Source organism: Haemaphysalis longicornis, unplaced genomic scaffold, assembly GCF_048455015.1.
Source record: "Haemaphysalis longicornis isolate Haplotype H1 unplaced genomic scaffold, Haemaphysalis longicornis Haplotype H1 scaffold_7, whole genome shotgun sequence".
Taxonomy (NCBI): domain Eukaryota; kingdom Metazoa; phylum Arthropoda; class Arachnida; order Ixodida; family Ixodidae; genus Haemaphysalis; species Haemaphysalis longicornis.
Window position 1 is genome coordinate 116,007,412 of NW_027526422.1, and position 23,521 is coordinate 116,030,932.

General features: G+C 45.7%; 1 protein-coding gene across 1 annotated transcript in view; it reads left to right on the forward strand.

Annotated features, from left to right (window-relative positions):
- Positions 1 to 23,521, forward strand: part of LOC144146852 (mediator of RNA polymerase II transcription subunit 27-like) — a 45,768-nt gene that overhangs the window by 2,891 nt on the left and 19,356 nt on the right. Inside the window, exons 2-6 of the mRNA XM_077678804.1 lie at positions 1,636 to 1,780; positions 8,063 to 8,190; positions 11,544 to 11,637; positions 17,437 to 17,544; positions 22,188 to 22,229. Coding sequence (XP_077534930.1) covers positions 1,636 to 1,780; positions 8,063 to 8,190; positions 11,544 to 11,637; positions 17,437 to 17,544; positions 22,188 to 22,229 — 517 coding nt within the window. The remainder of the gene's footprint in view (positions 1 to 1,635; positions 1,781 to 8,062; positions 8,191 to 11,543; positions 11,638 to 17,436; positions 17,545 to 22,187; positions 22,230 to 23,521) is intronic.

Here is a 23,521-nt window from a genome sequence, read left to right on the forward strand (position 1 = left end):
GACAAATGGGTATAAGAGACACTATTCACCCACATGGTTGGCTGCCCTATCTTTCCCATTAAATCGACCTCTTTTATAACAGGCATCGGATGTAGAAGATTGGTTATAAGGGACAAATCATTCTTGAACTTTAATGAATAATCTCGCTTGTAACAGACATTTAAACTTCAGATGCAGTGCCACCAGTCACTAATTGCAGTTGCTTCCCTTCTGGAAACACAGGTGGACAACAGATGCCTGCAGTCGCTATTTATTATAACTTCAACAAACACACAGTGGTTCAGTCAGCTATGAAATGATGATGAGAAGCCCTGCCAATGGAAATGCAACTGACAGAAGTGGTTGAAGCTTACTGCCATCCATTGAATGGAGCGCGATCGCACATGCGGGCTCTCCCACTCGCGTAGCTCCCTATCAAGAAGCACTGCAGATGCTGAGTCCTGCAAGCGTAATGAATAGCCTGAACACACAGTGGAAGCTGTGTGCTCCGGCTATTCATCAGGCTTGTGAACTCAACATCTACAATTCATCTTCCAAAAACAAGGAAAGGAAAAAAAAGCTTGTAGAATCAGTTGTAAAAAACAGTGTAAATACAGTCGTGAAGCAAACAAAGTTTCATAAATTCTGGGGCCAAACATTAATTAGAATGAATCTTTTGAAACATGCTGTAACATTCTTTTGAGCTTATTTTAGTCATACGGTGCCCACATTGAACTATGGGTTGATCAGTTAGTGAAAACATGGTACCCTGCTTATAAGAGACATCTCTTATAAGAGACAGAAACTGCTCCCCGGTACGTGTCTCTTATAAAGGGGTTCAACTGTAAGTGCATAACTGCAAAATGGCATATACCCATGGAAGAAAATTGAAGTTAAATGGTTTTGGTCAGAAAATCGCTTGTATTTAGCAATTTCAGATAATTATCCTCAATGAGCCAGTAATTTCAGTCAGTAAGGACATGATGGGATGTTGGAATTGGCAGCACCGCTGCAATTAAATGTTCCCAGAGAATAAGAGACCTACAAAGCACCTACGTGACACCTGCAAAGCAGCTCATACCTGCAGAAGGGGATACACCAGGGTGTGGTAAAACAGTCAATCAAGAATTCCGATCAGTATATAATTTCGCTGAGTGATAACTTCACCTGACACTGAAATTGACAGCACTTCAGAACAGGAGTATCTCAGACATTGTCTTGTTTTTCTTCTCAATCCTTGCCTTAGGAAAAACCAGGGGAAGTTGTATAGTAGTTTTCCCATTGTGCAACATTGTGAAGCATGTGAAAATTTGAAGCCATCAGGTGCAGGGTGCAGTTTTTTATCCTGAATAATACAATTAAGTTAGACACGGGTTCGATTCCCGGCCGTGGCGGCCGCTTTTCTGATGGAGGCGAAAAGCAGAAGCGGCCATGTGTACAAGATTTCGGCACACATTAAAGATCCCCTGGTGGTCAAAATTAACCCGGAGCCCTCTACTATGACGCGCCTCATTTCCTGCATTGCGTCGGCGCGTTAGACCCTACAATCAATCAATCAATTGGAATTAAGTTGATGGCTGCGAGCCTATGAAAGTGATGCCAGTTGAACTGTTTCACCACACGTTTTTCTCTCTCTCTCTCTCTGCATTCTCGCAGGGAGTTGGAGACAGCTGTGACCCTGCTTGGCTCCCCCGTCACCCCCCTGAACCTTGGGAGCACTGGCCACTTGTGCCAGGACCCCACCCTGGACAGAACATCGCTCTACACGGACATGGTCAAGTCGTACCGGTGGTTCGACAAGGTATGTCGGAAGCATTTGTTGCACCTTTGGCTGAGGCATGCTGGGGCATTTTCTTAGGGCTGTAGGTTTAACCCCTTAAGGGCTCATTAAGAAACACAATTAGCTACCAATATTGCCAAATTTTGTTATGACGTGAAATGCTTCGGTAACATGTTTAAAACAAATATCTCTGCATAAAGGGTTTACGGCACATGATAATGTTCCATTGCTCATTCCTCACTCCACGTGTAATCCTCATACCCAAGGTATTCGAGGTGTATTCTGCAATAAATTTAGTGTCACTGTCCGTAAAACGTTCACCACTATCTTTTTTGCCTGAATCAAATACGACATTGATGTCCTCATCACTTGCGCTTGCACGAGAAAGCCGCACGAGAACCCAGCATCGGTAGGGTCATGTTTCTTTATAACATGCGGGGAACACAACGCACGCATTCTGCCATCGCATGTACAAACTTTCATTGAATAGAAGCGCCAATCACGAAACTTGTGCTGCCGTCTATGCTTCGCATAGAAAAGCACCATTTGACGGCTCGTCAAAAGCCCCTTGGAACATTGCGAAAGACCCATGACGACCACGGATCATCATAGGCAAAAAAGTGGCAACTGCTCATGATGAGCCTAGGTCGTCATAGTTTTTCCATAGAAAACAATTGCAAAGTCCTGTGGAAAAAATACTTGTGTACTGAGGCAGCAAACTACTTGTGCAGGGTAATGAAAAAACGGCAATTTTATGAGCGCCGTATCTCCGGAACGACATTACTGGGCGTCGCCATCTTCGTGTGGCGAAGATTGGAAAACATGGCCGCCGGGCGAAGCAGCTGCTCGTGGTTCAGGTGCTCTTCGCCGACTTCTACTGTGGTTTTGGTTATGGGGGTGGCTGGGTTTACATTCGGTCGTTTGATCTGTTGCGGGAAGTTGGGCGACTGGAAAGATGGGAGTTCAGCAAAAACAATGTGGTGCCCGCGAATTCGCCGTGTTTCGGGCTTGAGTGCGAGGTGCGGTGCGTGCTTGAAGTGAAATTTCGGACTCATTGCGGTGTTGTAAAATGCCGAGTTATTGCTGCCTTTGACAGCGAGCTTGCGAGCGGCGATAATGAAACGATCGACATTGCATGAGTGGCAGTGCAGGCTACATCACCGCAAAATGTCCGAGCAGTGTCCGATAGCGCACAGGCTATTATTGCACGCTAGTAATAATGGTTCATCTATCTGAAGAGAAATTTAATGCCAAAAGGGAGGTGGCTAAACATACCAACGCTACTCAAATTACGATTGTAGTGAACGTGCCCCTTGCGACGACTGTCACCTCATTTTGTGCAACTTTTGCCGTGGCAAGTCTACACTTGTGCGTAAAGCCCAGTCTGGAATTACAAAAATAAATTGCTTAGTTTTTCAATTAAATATTTACAACGGCCCTCCACGCTATCTATACATAGAGCCTAAAAACTTTAAAATGGGTTGTAAAAGGGTAGTGCAGTTCGTAGCTTGTGATACTCTGGTAGAAAAAACTTTATTGAAAGGCTGTTTCAGTGTTATGTAAGTTCAAAACCGATTAAAAAGTGCACTTTTCCCCCATGCATTGCCAAAAATTTGATTTTTTAGGCTCCGAAGACGACGTATTTAATGTCGCTAACTGCTACAAATCAAGGTTCTTCTGCTCCAAAATCGAGATTTGGCTGCTCCAAAAACTGCTCCCAAATCCGATTCAGCTGTCTCACCCCTGTCTTAGTGAAAATGAGAAGTGCCTCTCACTGTTATAGGCAGGCGACTTATGACACATTATAAGCTGCCATTTGCGATTGGCTAAGGCCGGCAGAATGAAGTGCAAGTTAAACAGGGATTATGAACTTGTGAAATAAGCTTGTGCTTGAAGTCTGGTGCATATTCTTTTCATAATACAATTAATGTTTTTAACAAACATGTAAACATGTACGCAGATGAACTGCATATAAAACTACTGCCGTATAATGCTGCTAAAGTCTGCCATTGGGCAGAATATTTTGTGAAATGACATTGGAAAACCGGCATGGGCGACACTGCAGCTTGCGTAACCCTGTTCATCAAGTCGTACCCAATGTCTCGTATAACGATTATACTCTAAAACCTCATTACAAAAGGGATCCAGGAAACATGTCTCTTGGAACTAAGGTCTCTTGTAACCAAAAATTCTGAAAACAGTGCATAATCGAACGGGACCACTGTTATAAATCAGTATCAAAGCGTAATCGGACAGGTCGGCAGAAAAATTCTCACTATGGCTTAAGAAACTCATTCGTAGTAGCTTTAGGGACTGCAAATTGCTTTAGCAGGGGTGGAAGTGCTGCTCCATTTGCTCCACGCTGCTCCAATGTGCTTTCTTGCTCCATCCTGCTCCAAAAGGCAGTATTGCTCCGAAACTGCTCCAAAGCGCCGCCGCAAGATGTGAGGCAACTGTGAGGTGATGTTCAATGCCAATTGCATTGAGCACGGAAGCTATAATTCTTGACAGGGCGTGCTAGTCTTTGTGCTTATTGTAAAAAGCAAAAATTGCAGTAGTTCTTGTTGTTCAGTCGGACCTTCGTCATTTTATCTATCAAGAGTGTGCTTCCCATTCTAAAGGTTAGCGGTGACCTGTTCAACAGTATGAAGTAACATTGATGCACTGGCACAAGCGAGAGCAGAGATTCTGTTAAACTAGCTGTCTGCAAGTAATCAGCTGCGTAGGTGTCATGCCCAATGCCGCCTGTTTCTTGTGGGGGTTGGGGGGGAGTTTAATGTGACTGGGAGGCGGCACGCCCTCCCCCCATTATCCCTCGTGGAAGCCCGCTGTTTACGCTCGAAAAAACAAGTTGATAAACATTGGTACATTCGTTATTTAGATAAACGCAATGCACTTGTACAGCTTTTTTTTGCTTAGAAGAACGTACCGTATTTTCCGGTGTATAAGTCGCGGTTTTTTTCTGAAATTTTCGTTGGTGCGTCTTATCCACCGGTGCGACTTATGTATGGAATAAATCCGGTTCGCGGCGGCCACGCGTGGCCAGCGCACGTTGAGACACAGCTCTATGGTCTAAATGAATACAAAGCCCACCGCTACGGCGTTTCTCATAGCCCATATGTCGCTTCAGGACGTTAAACCAAAGAATTTGAAACTTTTCTAGTCAAAAACAATCATAATGGCCTGCAACAACTGCGCGTCACTTTCTGCCATGCGCAGTAACTACATTTCAGAATAAATTCAAAGTAACATCAAACTGGGTTGCAAATACAAAATGCAGCTTATAAATTATTACAAAGTTATTCTGAAGGAGGTAAACGTTGCTAATTTTTAAAATGACAGCTTGCTGATAAGTTTTGAATTTCGGGCCGCTTCCGTTCGCGTCACTTCCGTCCGCCATGACACCTTTATTGCGCGGATTTACGACAGCACGCAAGACACGCGCGACGTTTGGAGAGGTGGCCAAGTGGGTCTCCGACTCTTGGGACTCCATTTCTACAAAAACAGTTGTAGCCGGGTTGATAAAGGCCAGAGTAATCCGGTCCGCGAGTGGTGACGATGTTGGCGAAGAAGACATCAGTGAGTCAGAGGGCGATAGCGATACACCGGCGGAACTCCCACTTGAAGTTGCTGAATTATTTGTTAGCGAGTCTGCGGAAGAGGCTTCGATGGTTTTGTTTAAACACCGTCTAAGTACACGCCATCTGTGTGTAACAATAAACCATTTTTGAGGAGTTAGTTCTGGCTAGACTTTGGATGGTATATGCACGTCTAGCCCTCCTTACCGAGGGGTGCTTTCACAGGCGGCGGCTGCAGCAACCATGTACTTTCGCCGCACTTTCTAACGATCTGATTCACTATGAGTTTACCTAATTAACAAGTGCGTCTTGTATACCGGTGCGTCTTATACGCCGTTGCGACTTATATACGTTTTTTTCGGAAAAACTGTCATTTTGAGGGGGGCGCGACTTATACAAAGGTGCGACTTATAGACCGGAAAATACGGTAATTACTTGGTGAATGTGAATAATACGCTAGAATATTTTTTTCCTTTGTTTTGTGAACATGAGCATTTATTTTTACTTTCTCTGGAATCTAGTCAGGTTCAGTTCAGATTATCTCTAGTTTCCTCTTAGTTCCTTTTCCTGCTAACTTCTTCCTCTGTCAGCTTCTTTTAAAATTTTTCTATAGTCCTGTTAGGGGTAGAATGAAGGTAAACTTTCTTTCTTAGGTGCAAGACAGTCCGTTTCGCCTAGCTCTGGTCTTCTCATGGTTGTTTCTCATCGCTGTAATTCTTATTTTTTACTTGCCTTAATCTAGTTAGGTGCAGCTGTTTAAAGCATCGCTTATCTCTAGTTTTTTCTTGGTGATTGCTCTGTTAGATGGGATGCTTTTATTGTGGGGACGTATATTTTTCCAACTTGCTGAAAAAGTGGTCTGCTTGGTATTGATCAAATGTTGAGTAAAAGCCATTTGATTTGTTTTTTGTGCTTACCAGAATGAATAACTGCAAATAAATGAAGCTGTGCTCTAGAGATCTGCTCCCAAACAGGCTTAAACGGCTCCAGAATTCCTTTTGGTTCTCCAAAGCTGCTCCAAAGCTAACCTTATACTGCTCCAAAGCTGCTCCTAAACAGCATTATTTCTGCTCCCTGAGCTGCTCCACAAGGCTCAAGCTCGCTTCCTCCCCTGCTTTAGGGACTGCGGTTTTAGGGACTGCAAGTGGACCTTAGTAACCGAGTGTCTCTTGTAACCATGTCTCTTGTATCCAATGTTGCTAACATGGTGAACAAAGGAAAACCAACCAAACCATTTTGAAATGTCTCTTATAACCAAGTGTCTCTTGTAACAGTGTCTCTTGTAACGAGGTTCTACTGGACTACAAACCATAACGGAACATGGCATGTATTGGGCCAATCAGAAGTGGTGAACTCTGCACACTAGTCATGGTCGAAAGTTATTTTAGGGGCCTTAGGTTGAGAGGCAATGCTGCACCACCTAGGAAGGCCAGCACTAACCAAGCATGTTTTAGCATGGCCTCTTGTGAGCCTCAGTTCAAGTTTGTTCAATTCCATCATTCCGATTCTGCATGGAGTCAACATTCCGACTACTTTTAGCAGCGAAGCTGTTCTTGGTCGAGGTTTTCATGAAACGAAATGTGACAACGCAATCGCAGCGACGGGGACAGGGCATAGCCTAGTGAGGAGGAGAGCAGGCGGCAAGCACACATGCAGCAATTTAAAAGAACGCTTGGAACGACCCGCTTATATAGGCAAGGCTTTTCTAAAATACTTAATCTGGTGGGAATGTTTCTGCTCGTCAACATTGTTTAGCGAAAACAAACCGCTGAGCACATCTGATGCAAGACATCAATGCGTATGTGATGTTTGCATTGTTCTTTTAATTAAAAATACATGGCTGCTTGATTTTTGCTGCACCAAATAAAAATATGCACCGTGAAAAAAACAAAAAGCGCTCGCGCCTTCCCTCGTGGCAGTGCTCCAAGTTAAAAAGTAACAATTAAGTTCCAGCACTTGGCGCGAGCACTGGAGCATGGCAAAAATGAATTGGCGCGAACGGGAATTGACCTGCTGGTTTTGAGAAGATCTGCAAAGCTTAGTCTTGCAATTAGGGAACACCAGGCAGCTTTGTTGTTAACATCAGTGTTTGCGTTAAATTCAGTGTCACTGGGCTAATTTCAGGAGCAAATCCCCTTAGGGGCTAAGGCTGTTGGCGTCTTCTGTCGTCGTTGTGTGCCTCATGTAGTCACCCTACTAAAACACTGGGATACTCGTTTACGCCTCGCGCTAGAGAGCTTCGTGCTTCAAAGACAAGAGACGTTTAGAGCAAAGCTGTGTACCTCTACCCCCCAACGGTTTCATCTCCATTGGCAAACACACCAAGGCACTGAAAATACACATCTACACTGCATACTTTGCCCCTCAACAGGTTTCACGTTAGTGGAGATCTCCATTGGCAAAAACACCAAGGCACTGAAAATACACATCTACACTGCATACTTTGCCCCTCAACAGGTTTCATGTTAGTGGAGATGGCCCGGGATCTTTTTTTACGCACCTCCCTCTAATGCATCTTTGCTGATGTCACTAAATGGACGATGCAGTGGGAGAATTGAAATTTTGTCTTTCATTTTTCAATTTATGAGGGAATAAGGGTTCATTAGCTGCTGGACAAGTAGAGGGGGTATCATGAAACACGAAATCATTTGACTAAAACAACGCTATATGTTTTTTTCACGGCTCCTCAAATGTATGTCTCTTCACCTTAACTTTCACCTTGCAGGTCCACGAGCACACAAGCCATGCGTCGGCCATTTTGAATCAAAACGGGCTCAAGAGGTCGAGCAGTTCCCAGTTTTTAACGAAGCGGTTACGAAGACCGCACAGCAATGGCCACAACCTCTCGCCACAGTAAGCATGTGGAGCTTGCATGCACCCATTCTTATCACGACCGGCTTTACAGATAGTGACCTGCCAATGCACGGCAATCCTTGTGTACCAAAGAAGCGAGGATCAAATTCAGTGTTGCTCGGTGCCGTGGCTTGTAACTCTTTCGCTACCGCTGGAAAATTGACCAATTTTTAGGGGTCCAAGAAAACATTTTTTACCTGGTAAAAAAAATTGGTTAGGTACTAATTACAGGAACACAAAATGCAGATTATTTAACGGCCTTTCCAATAACACCAGTTTTTAAAATGTTTTTATATATCATAGTTGTGAAAAAAAATATCAAAATCAAAATTTTTGTCAAGTTGTCGAAAAAAATGATAAAAAAGAAGTTGTGTATATCAAACCACCGGTAGTAGAAAAAAAATTAGAATATACATTTTGTAGGGAAACATTTCAAAAACACACCCTAGAAAAAATGTCGACTTGAGCGGAACAGTTTGTCAGATATAAAAAAAAAATGTTAGCACGCACGGTGCTCATGTCATGCTGTGAAGCTGAACCTCCAATTCAAAATGTGCAATTTCGGGTGGTTCCCCGGAGTAAATCTGGCGGTTTGACATTATCAGAGGCACCAATTTGCCCCCACATAACGTAAAATCTTGTCAATGACTGACTTTGCATTTACAGCAAGCACAATATTTGGGACAAGCACGCGATGCGGAAAAAAACATGCATGAAATTGAAAACAGAATGCCATGGTTGATGCTTGTTAACGTTCACGGTCAGTTATCTCTCAAAACATAAAGCTGAGCTTTATTATCATCTTCTTACTCGCAATTGTAGCCTTGCTTGCAAAAATGAGGTACGATGTGCTAGAATCGTGCCCTGTGATCTTTGGCCGAGTAGCAGTTGCGCGATGAAAAAGATCAGCACAACGAGCCTCCTCTATTGCAGCGCCACCTAACATTTTTCAAATGAAACAGTACAAAAACTTATCAGAGACTCCGTCTGAATAGACAGTTCAACTAAGCAGCAACATTAGACACCCAGATATACCTCGCATGGAAACGAAACTGGAAGGCGAACAGCTGGCAGTGTAAGGCCGGTTTGAAGCGTTGCCCTTGGTGTAGCAGATATCTGGCGACTGGGTGTGATCTTTTGACTTGCATCTGAAGTTCTTATCGCAGAAATCGGGTTAGGGTGGGGGGAAATCAGGAGCGGCGTGCTTTGTTTGAGGATCAGTCGCGGATGCTCCAGGCGCCATGGAGGTAGCCTTGAAGTTGGGTAACTGCGTAGTAGCGCTAAATATGAATATCGCAATGCAGAAATGAAACCGAAACTGCTGTAAACTGTTTGCGAATGGTCCTGGGGTAAGTAGAACTACCACAGAACTTAGAACAACGTGCACAAAGGCACGTCGCTCCGCAGCGCTAATCTAGCACAAGCGCCAGGCTATCTTGAAGGCGATAACTTCGTGCGGCGCCGTGCATTTGGCAAAATATCCCCGCCACACGTTGTTCAGACCCTACACGTAAAATTAGAACCACTGTCGTCAGATAGGGAGCACATTTTGGTTATAAATACAGCGTGAAGTCAAAAATTGGCCGCACCTGTCGTAGTCTGAGGCTGTTCAGTGGTTGTGCCTTCATCAGTACTGAAATCTGACCAATCCAGATCGTTGCTTGAGTGATCACTGCTGCTACAGTAACAAAAATCCGCCGCAGCAGCTACTGAAGTCCCTGGCGCAGCTTTCTAGTTTTGCGGAACGCGCCGTAATGTGGACGCCATTTTCGTGCAACTCGCCGCTATCGTGGGTTCAAGTTCCACTCTCGGCGCTGCTTCCGCACGCGAAATGTATACAAAAGTTAATAAAATCGAAAAAGGAGTTGTCAATAAATACACCAGATAGCGATAGTTGTCTGCAAGGCACCGTTTTTTAGCTTTCGTAGCACGTTTGAAATCATCGGAACTCCGTGTCCGATGGCCTATGGCGCCGTAAGGAAAGAGTTAATAAGGCGGAAAATGCCGGAAACATGAACACGGTTGTCAACACCCCAAACACTTTTGAATACTGCATTTTGTGGTGTCACAAAAGTTGTGAACAGCGCGAGCTCATTGGAGAAGCATTTATAAATGCCTTCCTTAGGTAAACAGCTCCTAAGTGGTAGAGCACAGGAAATAAACGTAAATGAAAACTTTCTGTGAGCTGATCTAATTTAAAGAACGCAGACTACAGCCTTTATACATTGCGAGGCAGGCAGATATCCATCATGCTTTCAGTTTCGTTTTGGGAAAGCATTGGTGCGCAGTTAGTGAAGTCAATAACCTACGACATTGAATGCCCGAGTTTCTGCAAGCGATATCCCCTGCAGGAAGCGGCAAAAGGAACAAGACACACTGCAGGTAGTTAAGCAACTCGGCTGATCTTTTAATCTTGCATTCTCCGCACAGATGTTGCTATCGGTAATGTGTTACCATGCCTGCTTCAAACCTTATGGGCCGCGGAAGGTCCAGGGTACTTACTGCAGTGGTTAGCTGACCGATCTGACCTTGTGCTCTTCTGTTCATCGTAAGCCGCTGTTGATGAACAATCCGTAAATCGTGCGTCGCTTAGCTGTACCATTGTTGTTATGTTTGGACTGGGAAGAACCTTGGCCACAATGACTACTGGCCATGAGTGCCGGCAAGCGAGTGTATATTTTACGCTAGGTTCGTGCAACAAGAGAGAATATGAGGTGGCGGTGATTGCCAGATGAGGTGAGGTGGAGGCGCCCGCCCGGTTGCCTGATGCTTGAAATGGCGCTTGTCACTTCTAGAGGGGCTTCGCACGTGACCGGCGTGGTGGGGTCTGGGTGTCTGGTGTAGGCGCGCACACTGGCTGCTCGAGCGTCCAAGAGCATATCTCGTTCCTGTGCAGTGGCGAATAACAAAAGTCCAAGCCGGCCTCCTCGGCCAGAGAAACGTTCTTGGTGGTTGGCAATGTCTTGGAGACATAAAAGCTACCATTTCCAGTGTGAGAGCGCCTAGTGACAACCCAGTGCCTCGCTCGTACATTGTGATGCGATGGCTACGTCGCGAAAAACTGAAAAGGAAAGAGGAGTAAGAAATGCCAGCTTTATTTACTTATTTCTCAGCAAGTAACGCGTCGTTGCTTATTGAACACAAGCTGAGAGTGCTGCACAGCGTATGATCTTTCAGTTCAAACAAACTTTCGTTCAGCCTTTGGTGCCCTTTTAACTCTTTTGGTACAGGAATGGCGTAAACGTTACATGGGCCAGGTCCTTTTGTGCATGTTTTTTGGATGTGTGCAAGTGCTTTCTGTCTTGTTGTCTCATGTAGTGGCTGAAGAGTAGACTTGCCTGTTGCCCTTGCAGGAACGTGGACCCCTTCATCGGCAGTGTGCAGAGGCAGTTTGTCGACATGTCCATCGAAATACTGAGGCCCTGTGGGAACTCGGCTGTCCTCAAGGTATGCCGCCTGCACCGCTACCGTACACATTGGCATTGGCCCTCTCTGTTCCTTTTACACCTACGACATGCTAAGTGGAAAGCTTTTAAAGTGCAGAAGACTTTAGGGGCTCGCCTTGTCGTAGTAGCTCGCTCGCCGGACCCAAGTAGAGCGACACGGCGTTCCGTCGTCACGGCGTAACCCAAAGGGTTCGAAAGCCAAGCGGTTTATATAGCCATAAATGTTTGAAACTCGTGAACCGCTGGCGCTTGTCATACATCTCCCCGTTGTTTAGCGCAAAGAAAACTGCAGGTACAGTTATGGCAAGATATGCATAATTAACTGGCAGCACCCACGCTCATTTATTTGGGAACACTCGTCAGTTTGGTTTTTACGATAGTAAGCGAAGAAAAGTGGCAGTGCAACGCCGGCACGTGCGGGAGGAAAAGCGAGCACAAAAAGAACAGAACTCCCGCTGGCGCAGTTTCAGGCAGGGGGAGCGCGAGCAGCTCCGAAGGCGGGAAATTTGAAATGCGTTGGGTGGTAGCAATGCGCAGATAATGGAGCTACAGCCCACTATGCTCTGCACTTAAAACCACTGCTCTGTACTTCTGACAGCTTTCACGTTGAGTAGAACGGCTTTAATTTTTTTTTAATGATGTCATTACTCCGCCGTTATTTGTCCTTTCAAACTTCACCCTAATATTCATTTCTGAGCAAGAAAGGCTACACGTATGGTTATTAAGGAAATGTTTTCGCAGAAAAGAATACACGTGCAAGGTTGCAGAAGTTAAGTTCAATAAAGGTGGCGTATCATTGGTTATTTGAAGAGCCTATTTCTTTTTCACTGCTAACACCATGCTGAAAAGACATGAATGTGGTCTACTTAGCAAGGGTGTGAAAACATAAAATTTGGGATTGCAAATCAAGTACGAATACTAACCAAAATGGACTGTGAATCGAATCCAGTATTTTTAAAAACAAATATCTTTGCTGTTGTGTGTGCTGAGCTTCTAAAGTGTAGCTGCAGAAAAAGAGGAGACAACGTAGGCAGTTTGGACTTTGCGCATTGAGTGTACTTTTTTGTTAAGAAAATGGGGCAAGAACTTAAAAGACGAAGACAAGATGGCAAAGGAGTGGAGCAAAGATATTGCACATATTGCCATAGAAACAAATGCAGGTTCTCAACGTACTGCGAATAGAGTGAGTGTATTTCATTTGAGTGGTCCCTCCAATAATTGAAAAAAGGGCTAGACACACTAGTGGCTCGCATGACCTTACTGCAAGCATTGCTGACAAGTAATAACTTTTGCTTCCTCACTCCTGCCACTACATTGACAGGGAGCTTCTGTTCGGCTTATACATTTTGCACAAGCAGCGCTCAACTTCGGCTGACATGCCCTAGAGTCTACATAACCTTGCTTCACTCAAGTCTTGCGCATATTAAGCTTTAAACGCCAACACAAATTGTGTGGCGGGGTCAATTTCCTATTGCGCTATTGTTCCAAAAATTCAGATACAGCAGACTCTGGGTAACATGAACTTGGTGAAGACAGACTACATGGTTAAGACGAACAGCACTTTGGCACTCTTGTAATGTCCACAATGCAAAAAACCTTCGTTTAAAAGACGAATTTCTGATAATACGAAGAAACCTTCACGTTACCTTTGAGCTCGTCTTAACAGGAGTCTACTATACTTCAAACTGAAACTGAATTGTGTATGGAATTGAATAGCAAACACTATGCGCCAAGTGTTTGAAGTTTCAAATATTTCACACCTCTACTCTTCAGGGGCTCAACTTTGCGAGGTTAAAGTTTCAGGTGTCCAGGATACTTAGCGTTAGCCTCTATAACCTCTAACGATAAGACTCTGTACTCCCCTTAAAAGCAAAAAGAGAAGATTATTTGTGTAAGGACACACAACGCAGTTTCAAATAACAGTCCTTCCAATTTACATTGGTGTCTCCTGAGCACTTTACTTGGAGTAGCACAGCATCCTTGCCTGCCAGTGACTTGGTGCCATATTTTCAGCACTTCGCTACCTTTTGTGACACTGCTAAAGATTTTGAACTGCCTGATATTGTCAAACTCCCATAGATGCATGGCGGTGGCGTAACCAGAAAGATATTTCAGGGTAGTCATATGGCACCAGAAAGGATAAAAAAAAAAAAAGAGCGAGACTGTGCCGGACGCCTGAGCAACACGAATGAATGAACGAAATGTCTTTATTTATTGAAGAATGGCTCTTTGGCTTAATAGGGGGGAAAATGGGTGTAGGAGAGAAGACAGAAAGAAAAGAAAGAAGTGCATACACACATGCATGCTGTACATCCACAATCAGATGTGGCGATCAATGCCTGCCTCGTGAGCGGACACCCAGAGGGAGAGCAGTGTGTCGCGGCTGTTGTTGTTGTTGGGGGTGGTCCATTGATGCAGAGTGCTCATGTGTGGTGGCAGGTACTGGGCACGGAGGTCCTGGTTGCCAGGGCACTCCCACAGCAACATATTACCGTATTTATTCGAATGTAGGCCGGCCCCGATTCTAAGCCGACCCCCGAAAGTCCAAAGGCGCGAAAAAAAAAAAAAACTTACCTCGAATGTAGGCCGAACAAAAAGGCGGTCAGTGTTCACAAAAAGAAAACACGTTTATTGAACATGAAGACGCGGTGCTGTAACTCAATCAGTTTCTCTTCAAAATCACCGGGCAACTTCTGGACGATTGAGGTTCGACGACGGAGGCTAAAATCGAAGTGCTTCATGAATTTCTGTAGCCAGCCCCGACTGGCTTTGAAGTGTGCCCGCGATAAGCCTCGTTCCCTTAAAAGCTCCCTTGCTTTTGCCTTGAGCACTTCCGTCGTTACTGGAAGGGCAGCTGCTCGCAGCGTCTGAACGAAGTCAGCCAATGCCATCTCCATTTCATGGTGACGGCATTCTCGTGGTCCGGTGATTGCCAACCTCGTTGCGGCGCCAGCAAATATCCTCTCCCGTTGCGTCCTCCAACGACGGACATTTTTTTCATCCACACCGAAGTCCCGCCCGGCTTGAACGTTCGACGACAACTCCGCGGCTAAAACAACTTTTAAAAGCGGCACTATAATGGCACCGCTTCTTTTTGCGCTGTCAAAACCAAACGCCACACCGCACGCAGGCCACTGTCCGCACAATTCAAAATGGCGGCCTATGGCCGTTAAGTGGCTACTGGCTCGTCTAGTAATGGCTACAATACTTTATTTTCTGGGTGGCGCTAGCTGCGCACTACTTCACTTGGAAATTGGCGCGTATTTCAAAATCCTCGAATCCAAGCCGACCCTGGAGTTTGATATATCAGTATTTCAAAAAAACTATCGGCTTAGATTCGAATAAATACGGTAGTCATTTTTCTGCATGGATCATTTTACCCTCCCCCTGGCTACACCCCTGATGCCCGGTGTTTCCACTTCTGTCAACCTTCGCGTGTAAACTGGGGCTGTAGACTTCTGACAGATGGTGGAATAGAGGGTCACTTAAGTTGAACTTCCCTTCAGAGCTTCACTGAAGAGTGCCAGGTTCACTTCAGCGTCCCTTCAAGCAAGAGGTGCACCACAAAGGTTGTCAGACACTTGTATTTTGCCTTTTTCAGGCACTTGCTGCTCTCATTTAACATAAAGTAGCTAAAACAAACTCCACCGGTCCTGCTTTCCCGTTCCCAGCTTGTGACATTGTAGGTTGTAGCACATAGAAAGAACAAGTGGCTGTCGCCGTGCTCTTAAAGGGGTGCTTTGCCGAGAGGATGGGAAAGTCAACTCTGGCGGGGAAACAGGACCACTTACTCTGCAGACCCCCGGTAACGATGGGGTAGCCGTCTGATGTGTGGCTTTTGCGTACAAGAGCGGGTAAGAATGATACAGAACACTGAATCTCGGAACGAACAGAAAGAGGCTTGTATTGGTACAGTATGGTACAGGTGAAGTATGGTACAAGTGCGAGAGTACGAGCATTGACTAGAGGTCTCTAGAAAACAGTACAAATGCGAGAGAGTTAAACGACGCAAAATGATGCAAACAAGGAGCGTTAACAACGAATGTTACAAAGTAGCTGAAACCTAAACAGTTTGATGCATATTTACGACATGAAAGTCCAAGACTATTCACCGACTGGGCCGGATGATGCTGACGGGAGGTGAAGTTGGCGGCCTGTGAAGCGTTGCTTCGGTGTAGACCAGGCCATTAGATGGCGAACACAGAGATTCAAGAACCTAGGAGCACGTTGGAGTCTTCAAAGATGCAAGTTCGCAATGACGATGTACGCACGGACAAAAGCCACCGTGACATCACGGCATTCCAACGATACTGCTTTGCCTCAGCACGGCGCTCCTTTTATACCCGCGCTAATGCAACGAAGCAAAAACAACACACAAGGCACCCGCTGGAGTGGGGCTGGCTTTCATCCCTCTTTCCCCTTTCTTGAGGGTGGGGTCTGGCTCGACTACAAGGCTTTCGTGCCAGTCTCGAATGTTCTCGTCATCTTGAAGTGGTGGCCGTTTATTTTGTTGTTCACTTTGTCCACTGACGCGTATGAATGTGCTGCGTATCTTGTTTGCACCGGCAGCCAACAGTGAGTCTTGGGCGCCTGGTTTAAGCTCTCAAAGCCTCGCGAAGGGAACACAAAGAAAAAAAATGCCAAGAATCGAGCGTTCGTACTACGTTAATAATATGCTGTACAGTAATACTAGAAGCTGTGTACAGATATTAACAAGTTCTACAGTAAAATTAGACGCTGTGCGCGGAAGTTTGTGACAGTGGCAATGCATATGTTCGTCCTTATGGAATTTTTTGGACATCACGCTACAGCTTCCGCTGAGATTGACCTATTCAATCTTCGGTGAGATTAGTATAATCTCAGCAAATATTCAATTTGCCGGATTGGATTGACATCTATTCACAATTCGAAGTTTGTGCCCCCTGCCTGGCAGCTAGTGTGAGCGCGTTAACCTTCAAGTGTGGTCGCTTTTCTTTTTACATCTTTCCTCTCCGACACACACCGTGCCGCTGGGGCAATACTTGTCAGGGCTGTGTCTGATCTCAGCCATCGAACTGTGAGGTTGTGTAATGCTCCCACACAAGGACCAAGGACTTCGGGGCGAGAAGCCTCCTTGGTAATGCTTGGTGATGAAAGAAAATGCTTCGTTGGAATCACGCACAGCGTATCTCTGTTCACCTAGCGTTACCGATTTGCTTGTTTTTGTCCCTAGTGCTACATAGGGATCGTCTTTAATAAGTGCTAATTGCACAAAGATGTTTGTTAGGATGGCGTGTATGAGATTATATTGCTTGCAATAGAGTGCTGACACATGTCTGACCAGTCATTTGCGTAAGAATGAGCCAACGTTTCAGGCCTTGAGAGTGCAGGGCAGGGCTATAGCGTAAGCCTGCATGGAACAATAGCTCACATTTGTCTTCAGTTCAAGGTGTATGTGTGCACCTAGCCTAGTCACTCTCAGTGTGCCTTCAAAACCGCCTATGTTTCCCAGTTAATTACAAAGTACAGTGGAACCCTGTTGATGCGTTCTCGGTTCATTCAGTTGCCCGGTTTCTATGCTGTCAATTGTGAACACTATCAATTCCCCGTAATACGTTTCTTACCACACAGAACATTTTCTCTTATTTTACGTCTCTCCCTTGCATTTTTTATTTAAACATATCAACAGGGTTCTACTGTACAACAACCACTTATTAAACAAGGTTAATTAGCTTTTACACACCGTTGGTTTCGAGTGTATGACTCGAGCAATGAGACATGTGTTGTACTGGATTGCTATTTGGATTAATTTTATTCGCAGATCACCCTGAGCCGAACCCTGAGGGCCCTGGTGGCGCTTCGAGGCCTGATCATTGAGTGGGTCCTGGTCAAGGCTTTCAACGAAGACTTCTACACGGACGACGACCAGGTGCGTTGTTGAGATCCACAGATACGTTTTTTTTTTTTTTTTTTTAACGATTGTCTTTCTTGGCCTACTTAAACGCAGAAATTTTGGTGTCTGTCTGTATGTTTGTCTGTCTGTGACTCAATTCAGCCACCCGGCCAAAGTGAAAGGGAAGCTACGCAATAGTCTTATACACTAAAATCTTGATGATACGAATCTCGTAGGGCCATGAAAACTATCCGTATCATCCGAAATTTGTATGAACCAACACACACCAAAAGATTGAGCACTAAAAAAAGTTCTTGTGTATTTTTTTTCTTACTTTCGCGTGAAGAAATCCGTGATGTTTTTCTGCTTTTTTAAACCTCCATGTCGCCGAGCGGTCCTTTCTGGACTTTCGTCCAGAAAGGCGCTGCATTGGCGCTGCGTTGGCGCTGCGTTGGCGCTGCGCACCCGCAGCCACCTGTGCCTCGGTCAGAAAATGACATGCGATGCACGTGGCAGTGGGAGGAGCCTGACAACTTGCGCCAATGGGAAGGCATGCGCCTCATGGCGGCAGTTTCGAAGTGCTTGAGACAGCCGGCTGGCTCCGGCGGAGATGTTTAGGCTTAGCACTCCGGCAGATATTTCACGGGCGCTTTCACTAGCGGTGCAGATCATTTTTTATAGCACCGTTTTCGCCCACATTATTGGCTCATTTACCACAAAAAAAACTTTGTGTGTGTTTTGAGTGGAATTTTAAAGAGCGGTTCGAAGCGGTCACTCGAGCGCCCCGCACCACTTCGTGACCGAAGGCACCGCCATGTTGCCGCGGCCGGCCCAGCGTGTGGGGTGGTTTGTGGCGGTGTCAACGCGCCTGTGGAGTGCGCGGCGCGTTTTCGCGAGCACAAAACAACAGCCCAGCCGTTCCTGGAGAATGAGCGACAGAGGGAAGAGAGAGCCTCTTCGTCGCCGTCGCTTGCTCGCTCGGCAGTCGGGCGCCTCGCCGGCTCGTTCGTATCATCTGCCGGGCCGCGCAGGTCCATTCGTAAGAGCCGAAATTTTTCCCATTGCAAACAATGCGATTTCGCCGGGACTTACCAGAAATTCGTATCATCCCGAAATTTGTATCATCGAGATTTTACTGTATATACATTCATGTGTGTTTTTCTGCTGGGCACTTGAAGTTGCTCAATTTCAACGTAATTTGGTACGTATGTGCTTCAGGACGTGTTAATTGTTGGCAGCTGGGTTTTATTACAGCAAACTAGCATTGCAGATGTACACTTTTGAGGAAGGGGGGGGGGGGGGGGGGGGTTATAGAAAAATAACTCTCGATTCATTATATTCGACACTTGACTATAGCAGGGTTCATTGAAGAAACTTTCATTGTATTCGGTTTGATAATTTGTGCCAAAGGGTAGGTTTGCTTGCGTGCTGTTATTTTGAAGCCCTCCATTATGTGCTGCGATTACTTGAACTTTAAATTTTGACATTTTTACTATAATATGTTTTAGCTGCATCTTGTATAGAAATGCAGTGGAATCGCCAACGAGGTAATGCTGAGAGGCTTAGGCTTCCGCATGTGTTTGTCGTGATCATGTGTGCCATGATTCGCATTGGTTGGCAGGAATCGCGGCAGTGGACTACGATACAAGGTTTGTTTTAAGGGGGGACGCGGGTCTTAGAATGGTCAAAAATGGCCAAAATATCGATTTTGAGAAAATCCAATTTTTGGAATTATTGTACCTTCAAGCACCTGCCTTCAAAATATCAACCCGAAATTCCATCGGGAAATACTCTAAAATCATGTTTTGAAACGCCTCGAGGGCCACGAAATGCCCCAAATTGGGCAAAAGTTGCTTCAAATTCCCGCGCGCCCCGCGGGCGAAGCAGCCTACCGATCGCCGCCATCTTGGTCTTGTTTTGGAGCTTGTTTCTTTGTGCGCATTTTGCGGTATCTCAAAATGGCGTCGCTTGAGTAGAGCGACCGCCCTTGCCAGTTTTCCGAAGGCACCTTCTCGGCCGCCGATTGGCTAGAGCGGGCGCGCGCGGTTTGAGTTCGCCATACGACCCCTCCCATTGGTCGGCGCGACTGCTGTCATGGCGGTCGCCATCATGGCGTCTGCTACGCGCGTCTGACGGAGTCCGCTCTTCTGGCGCAGCGCTCGCTTAGAGCAGTTTTTTTTACAGTTTCTTCTAGTTCTTCCATCGCGTACTTTCGTGAATGATGCCAGGAGACGTACGTTTGAAGAAGACGACCCGTCATGCGCACGGGAAGCGAAAGCGTCGCCCGCCTATCCCAAGGTCGCGTGGTGCGACTTCGGGCCGCTCGACTCCGCCGGATGAGAATCGTTCGCCGCCTCGTATTGCCTCGCCTGCCCCATCGCCTGACCAACCACCTCCGGAATCCATACCTGGTCCAAGCACGTCCTGCCGGCTTGACACGAGGTATTACACGGCGGAGGAGATCGCCGCGCGTACGGAACACGCGGACGAGGTCAAGCGCGGAATGGAGACCAAGTCAGCAACGCAGCGGAAATTCGACCTTCTTGAAGTGGATTTGGCGCACTCAGAGGAAGAATCCGGCACAGATTTTGTCTTAGTGGATTTTGCAATGCTGAAGGACCTTTTTGCGCACGTCAGGTGCGGCAAGTGCGGGCTGGCGGCGCCGGATTTGAGGAAGCCTGACCGGCAGTACGGCCTCGCCGTGAAGCTCGAGGTGACGTGCTCGGTTTGTGAACACCGTGTGGAACGTTTTTCCTCGCCAAGGACCGAAGGATCTGGCAATATCACTCTTTTTGAAGTGAATATGAGGGCCTTGAAAAGTATTCAAAGCATCGGGAAGGGGGTGACTGCTCTGTCAGATTTTTGTGCTGGTATGAACTTGTCCCACCGAGGCCTGCACCACAAGACATTCTAAGCGCACTTGAGGAAAGTGGTTCAGGTTTGCGAGGACACTGCAGCAGCCTCTGAAGCTGATAGTGTGCGTGCCATCAAGGACTTGTACTCGGACCTTGGTCAGCCGCCAAACAACATAGATGTGATGTTTGATGGCACGTGGATGACAAGGGGACAGTTGTCACACATTGGAGTGGGCTGCATCATTGAAGTGTACACCGGCTTAGTGATTGATCATGTAGTCCTCTCTAACTTTTGCTTAGGTTGCGCCATCGGACCCAAAGCTTCAGATGAGGGCTACGAAGATTGGCTGGCAGACCATGAGTGTCAGCGAAACATTGACTGTGGTGCAGGACGCATGGAGGTAGAGGCAGCCCTGATAATGTTCAAGCGCTCGCTCTCCAAGAATGGGCTGCGGTAAACAACCGTGATGTCCGATGGAGATAGCCGCACCATGCACGGCTTGAAGGAAAAAGGCGTCTATGGGTTTATCCCCATAGGCCAAGAAAGTTTGCCTTTCGGCTACATTTATTTTCCCCAAAAGACTCTTTTGAGGGCCAACAACATGATGCATTTGCGGAAAACGCACTGCGCAGTGTCCCACCCCTGTATCCTCTCAAACTTCCAGCATAAAAACCGCGAATGAAATAGCCTCACCAAAAGGGGGGCACCTAAAGCAAGTTTCACCCTCACACTTTTGCCGTACACAATATTCTGGGTACCACCGTGCACTGTAATAGATGATGGCACTTCACGAAGGACTGTTGCAGTTTTCACGACGCCAGCAAGACACCACCAGATTTCACAACGCTAACAAAATGCCAACCGATTCGAAGTCGATAAATTTTGCTAAATTCCTGATGGGGTCCGTTACTTGGCCTTTTGTATCTCCAGTTCTAGTTGACATTTTTGGAATCCAAAGACAGATTTGAAAATGGGAAGAACATGTCTTTGTTACTGGGAAATTTTGAAGCTACACTACTGACGGTTCATCTCGTAACACATGGCCGAACTTCAAATGCAGTTTTCTCAGTTTCATATTTTTGGTCACTTCCCTCAGCCTTACGCAGCTTTTTGGAAACTTCTTTTTGCTTCATAAGGTCAATCTTGGTACCATTTTTTTCAGTACAGCCTGAGGCAGCCGATGACATTCTTAGTTTTTCTGTTTAGGCTACGCATAAATAATGACTTGCAGTTATTTTGATGAGCCAAAATATCCAATACTGCCATTTTTTGTACTTGAAATATGTTTTTAGGATCCCGTGACTTTAGAGAAAAACGAAGAATGTCATCGGGTATGGGAACTCTCTGGCTATCCATTCATGTAATTAAAAGCGACAAAATGCAATGCGAAAGTTCATTAAAGCTGCGTAAGAAATTACCTAATTGCGGTTTAGACTTTGTATGATAACTTTTGAACTAACAGCACCAGCTCAAATATAATTGCATATTTGAAATCTACAGAGAAAAGCACATCCGTGTGCAAATTTTCATAAGTTTCTACCCATAAATAAAAAAGTTAGTTTTAAGACCCTCGTCCCCCCTTAATACAGGGTGATTGGCACCTGCACTGCATTTTTTTTTAGCGAATTAAGTTTCAGAGCCCTGCAGAGCATTAGTTTGTAGTTTAAATTGAAATTACTGGCAAATCCATCACGCAAGCTGTATTTATTGGTGTAATTGTTGTTCGGATTTTACGACACCCGCATTTTACGACACTTTTTCATAGTCCCGAAAATGTCATCTAATCGGGGTTCTCATTGTGTTTTCTTTTGCGTTCTTTGCAGCTGGACATGTGGTCGAAGTCGCGTTACCAGGTTTTTCAAAAGGTGGGTGACTTTCCTCGTACACTCGCTCATTCCATCTTGCACCCAAGGCTAGCTTCATCTCAGTGCCACTTTGAGCGGTTTCTGCACAAATGTGCACTCAAAAAGAAGTTGGAGCCGTTCAACCGAATATGAAACCTGTCGCAAGTGCAGAGCAGTGATTCGCCATAATGCACCATTAATCTGCTCACTGCCAAACCCAACCATTTCAGCCAATGCAATTCAAAGTTCCCGCCTTCGCAGTGCTCGCGCGCCCCCTGCCTGAAACTGCGCCAGCGGGAGTTCTGTTCTTTTTGTGCTTGCTTTTCCTCCTGCACGTGCTGGCGTTGTACTGCCACTTTTTTTCGCTTGCTGTCGTAAAAACCAACCGAACGAGCGCTCCTAACTGAATGAATGCGGGTGCTGCTGGTTAATTACATATATTTTGATTAAAATGTACCTAGCTTGCTTTTTGCTAAACAACGGGGAGATGTATGACAAGTGCCAGCAGTTCGCGACTTTCAAATGCTTATGACTATATGAACCGCTTGGCTTTCGAAGCGTCTGGGTTACACCACGACGACAGCCGCTGCAACGGAACGCCGTGTGGCTCTACTTGGGTCCAGCGAGCGAGCTACAACGACAACGCAAGCCCCTAAAGTGCTCTGCACCTAAAACACACCTTCAACAGAGGGTACAGTTACATCAACATAAATACCCCAGAAAATAAAAAATACAGCCGCCCACGTAGCCGAGTCGGTAAACTATCGGACGCATTATCCAAAGGTCGTGGGTTTGATTCCTACACTGCGAATCTATTTTCCTCAACATCCTTTCCTAAAATTTCGGACATTGGTTACTGTACCTTCCTCCAAAGAACAGTCTACCTCCCCTACATTCTATACGGCTGGACATTTTCCTGTATTCCTTCAATGAACCCCTCATTCCTAATTATTATGGGCGCAAATGCTAGAAACTTTTGAATATGGATGCTAATGACACAGTATTCAACTCGGCCACAAATGGACTAGCACTATTCGAAAACCTTGATTGTGTTTCAACTTTTAAGTAGATTAAAAAGTGCAGAGATGGGTGTTTCAATGAACCTGGATACATGAAATTATGCCTCGTTAAAAACAAGAAATGCCTTATTAAAATGAGGGTACTTGTGAAGGCTCTGTTGTTATTGTGTGAGCTATAGACAGGGCATGTTGGAAACATTTTTCACGTTGCCCCATCAGTGGAGCAAGTGATAGAGGAGCAGATAATGTCGGAGTGGAGAGGATGCGTTTCGGAATGTTGGCCGCGTTGTCATC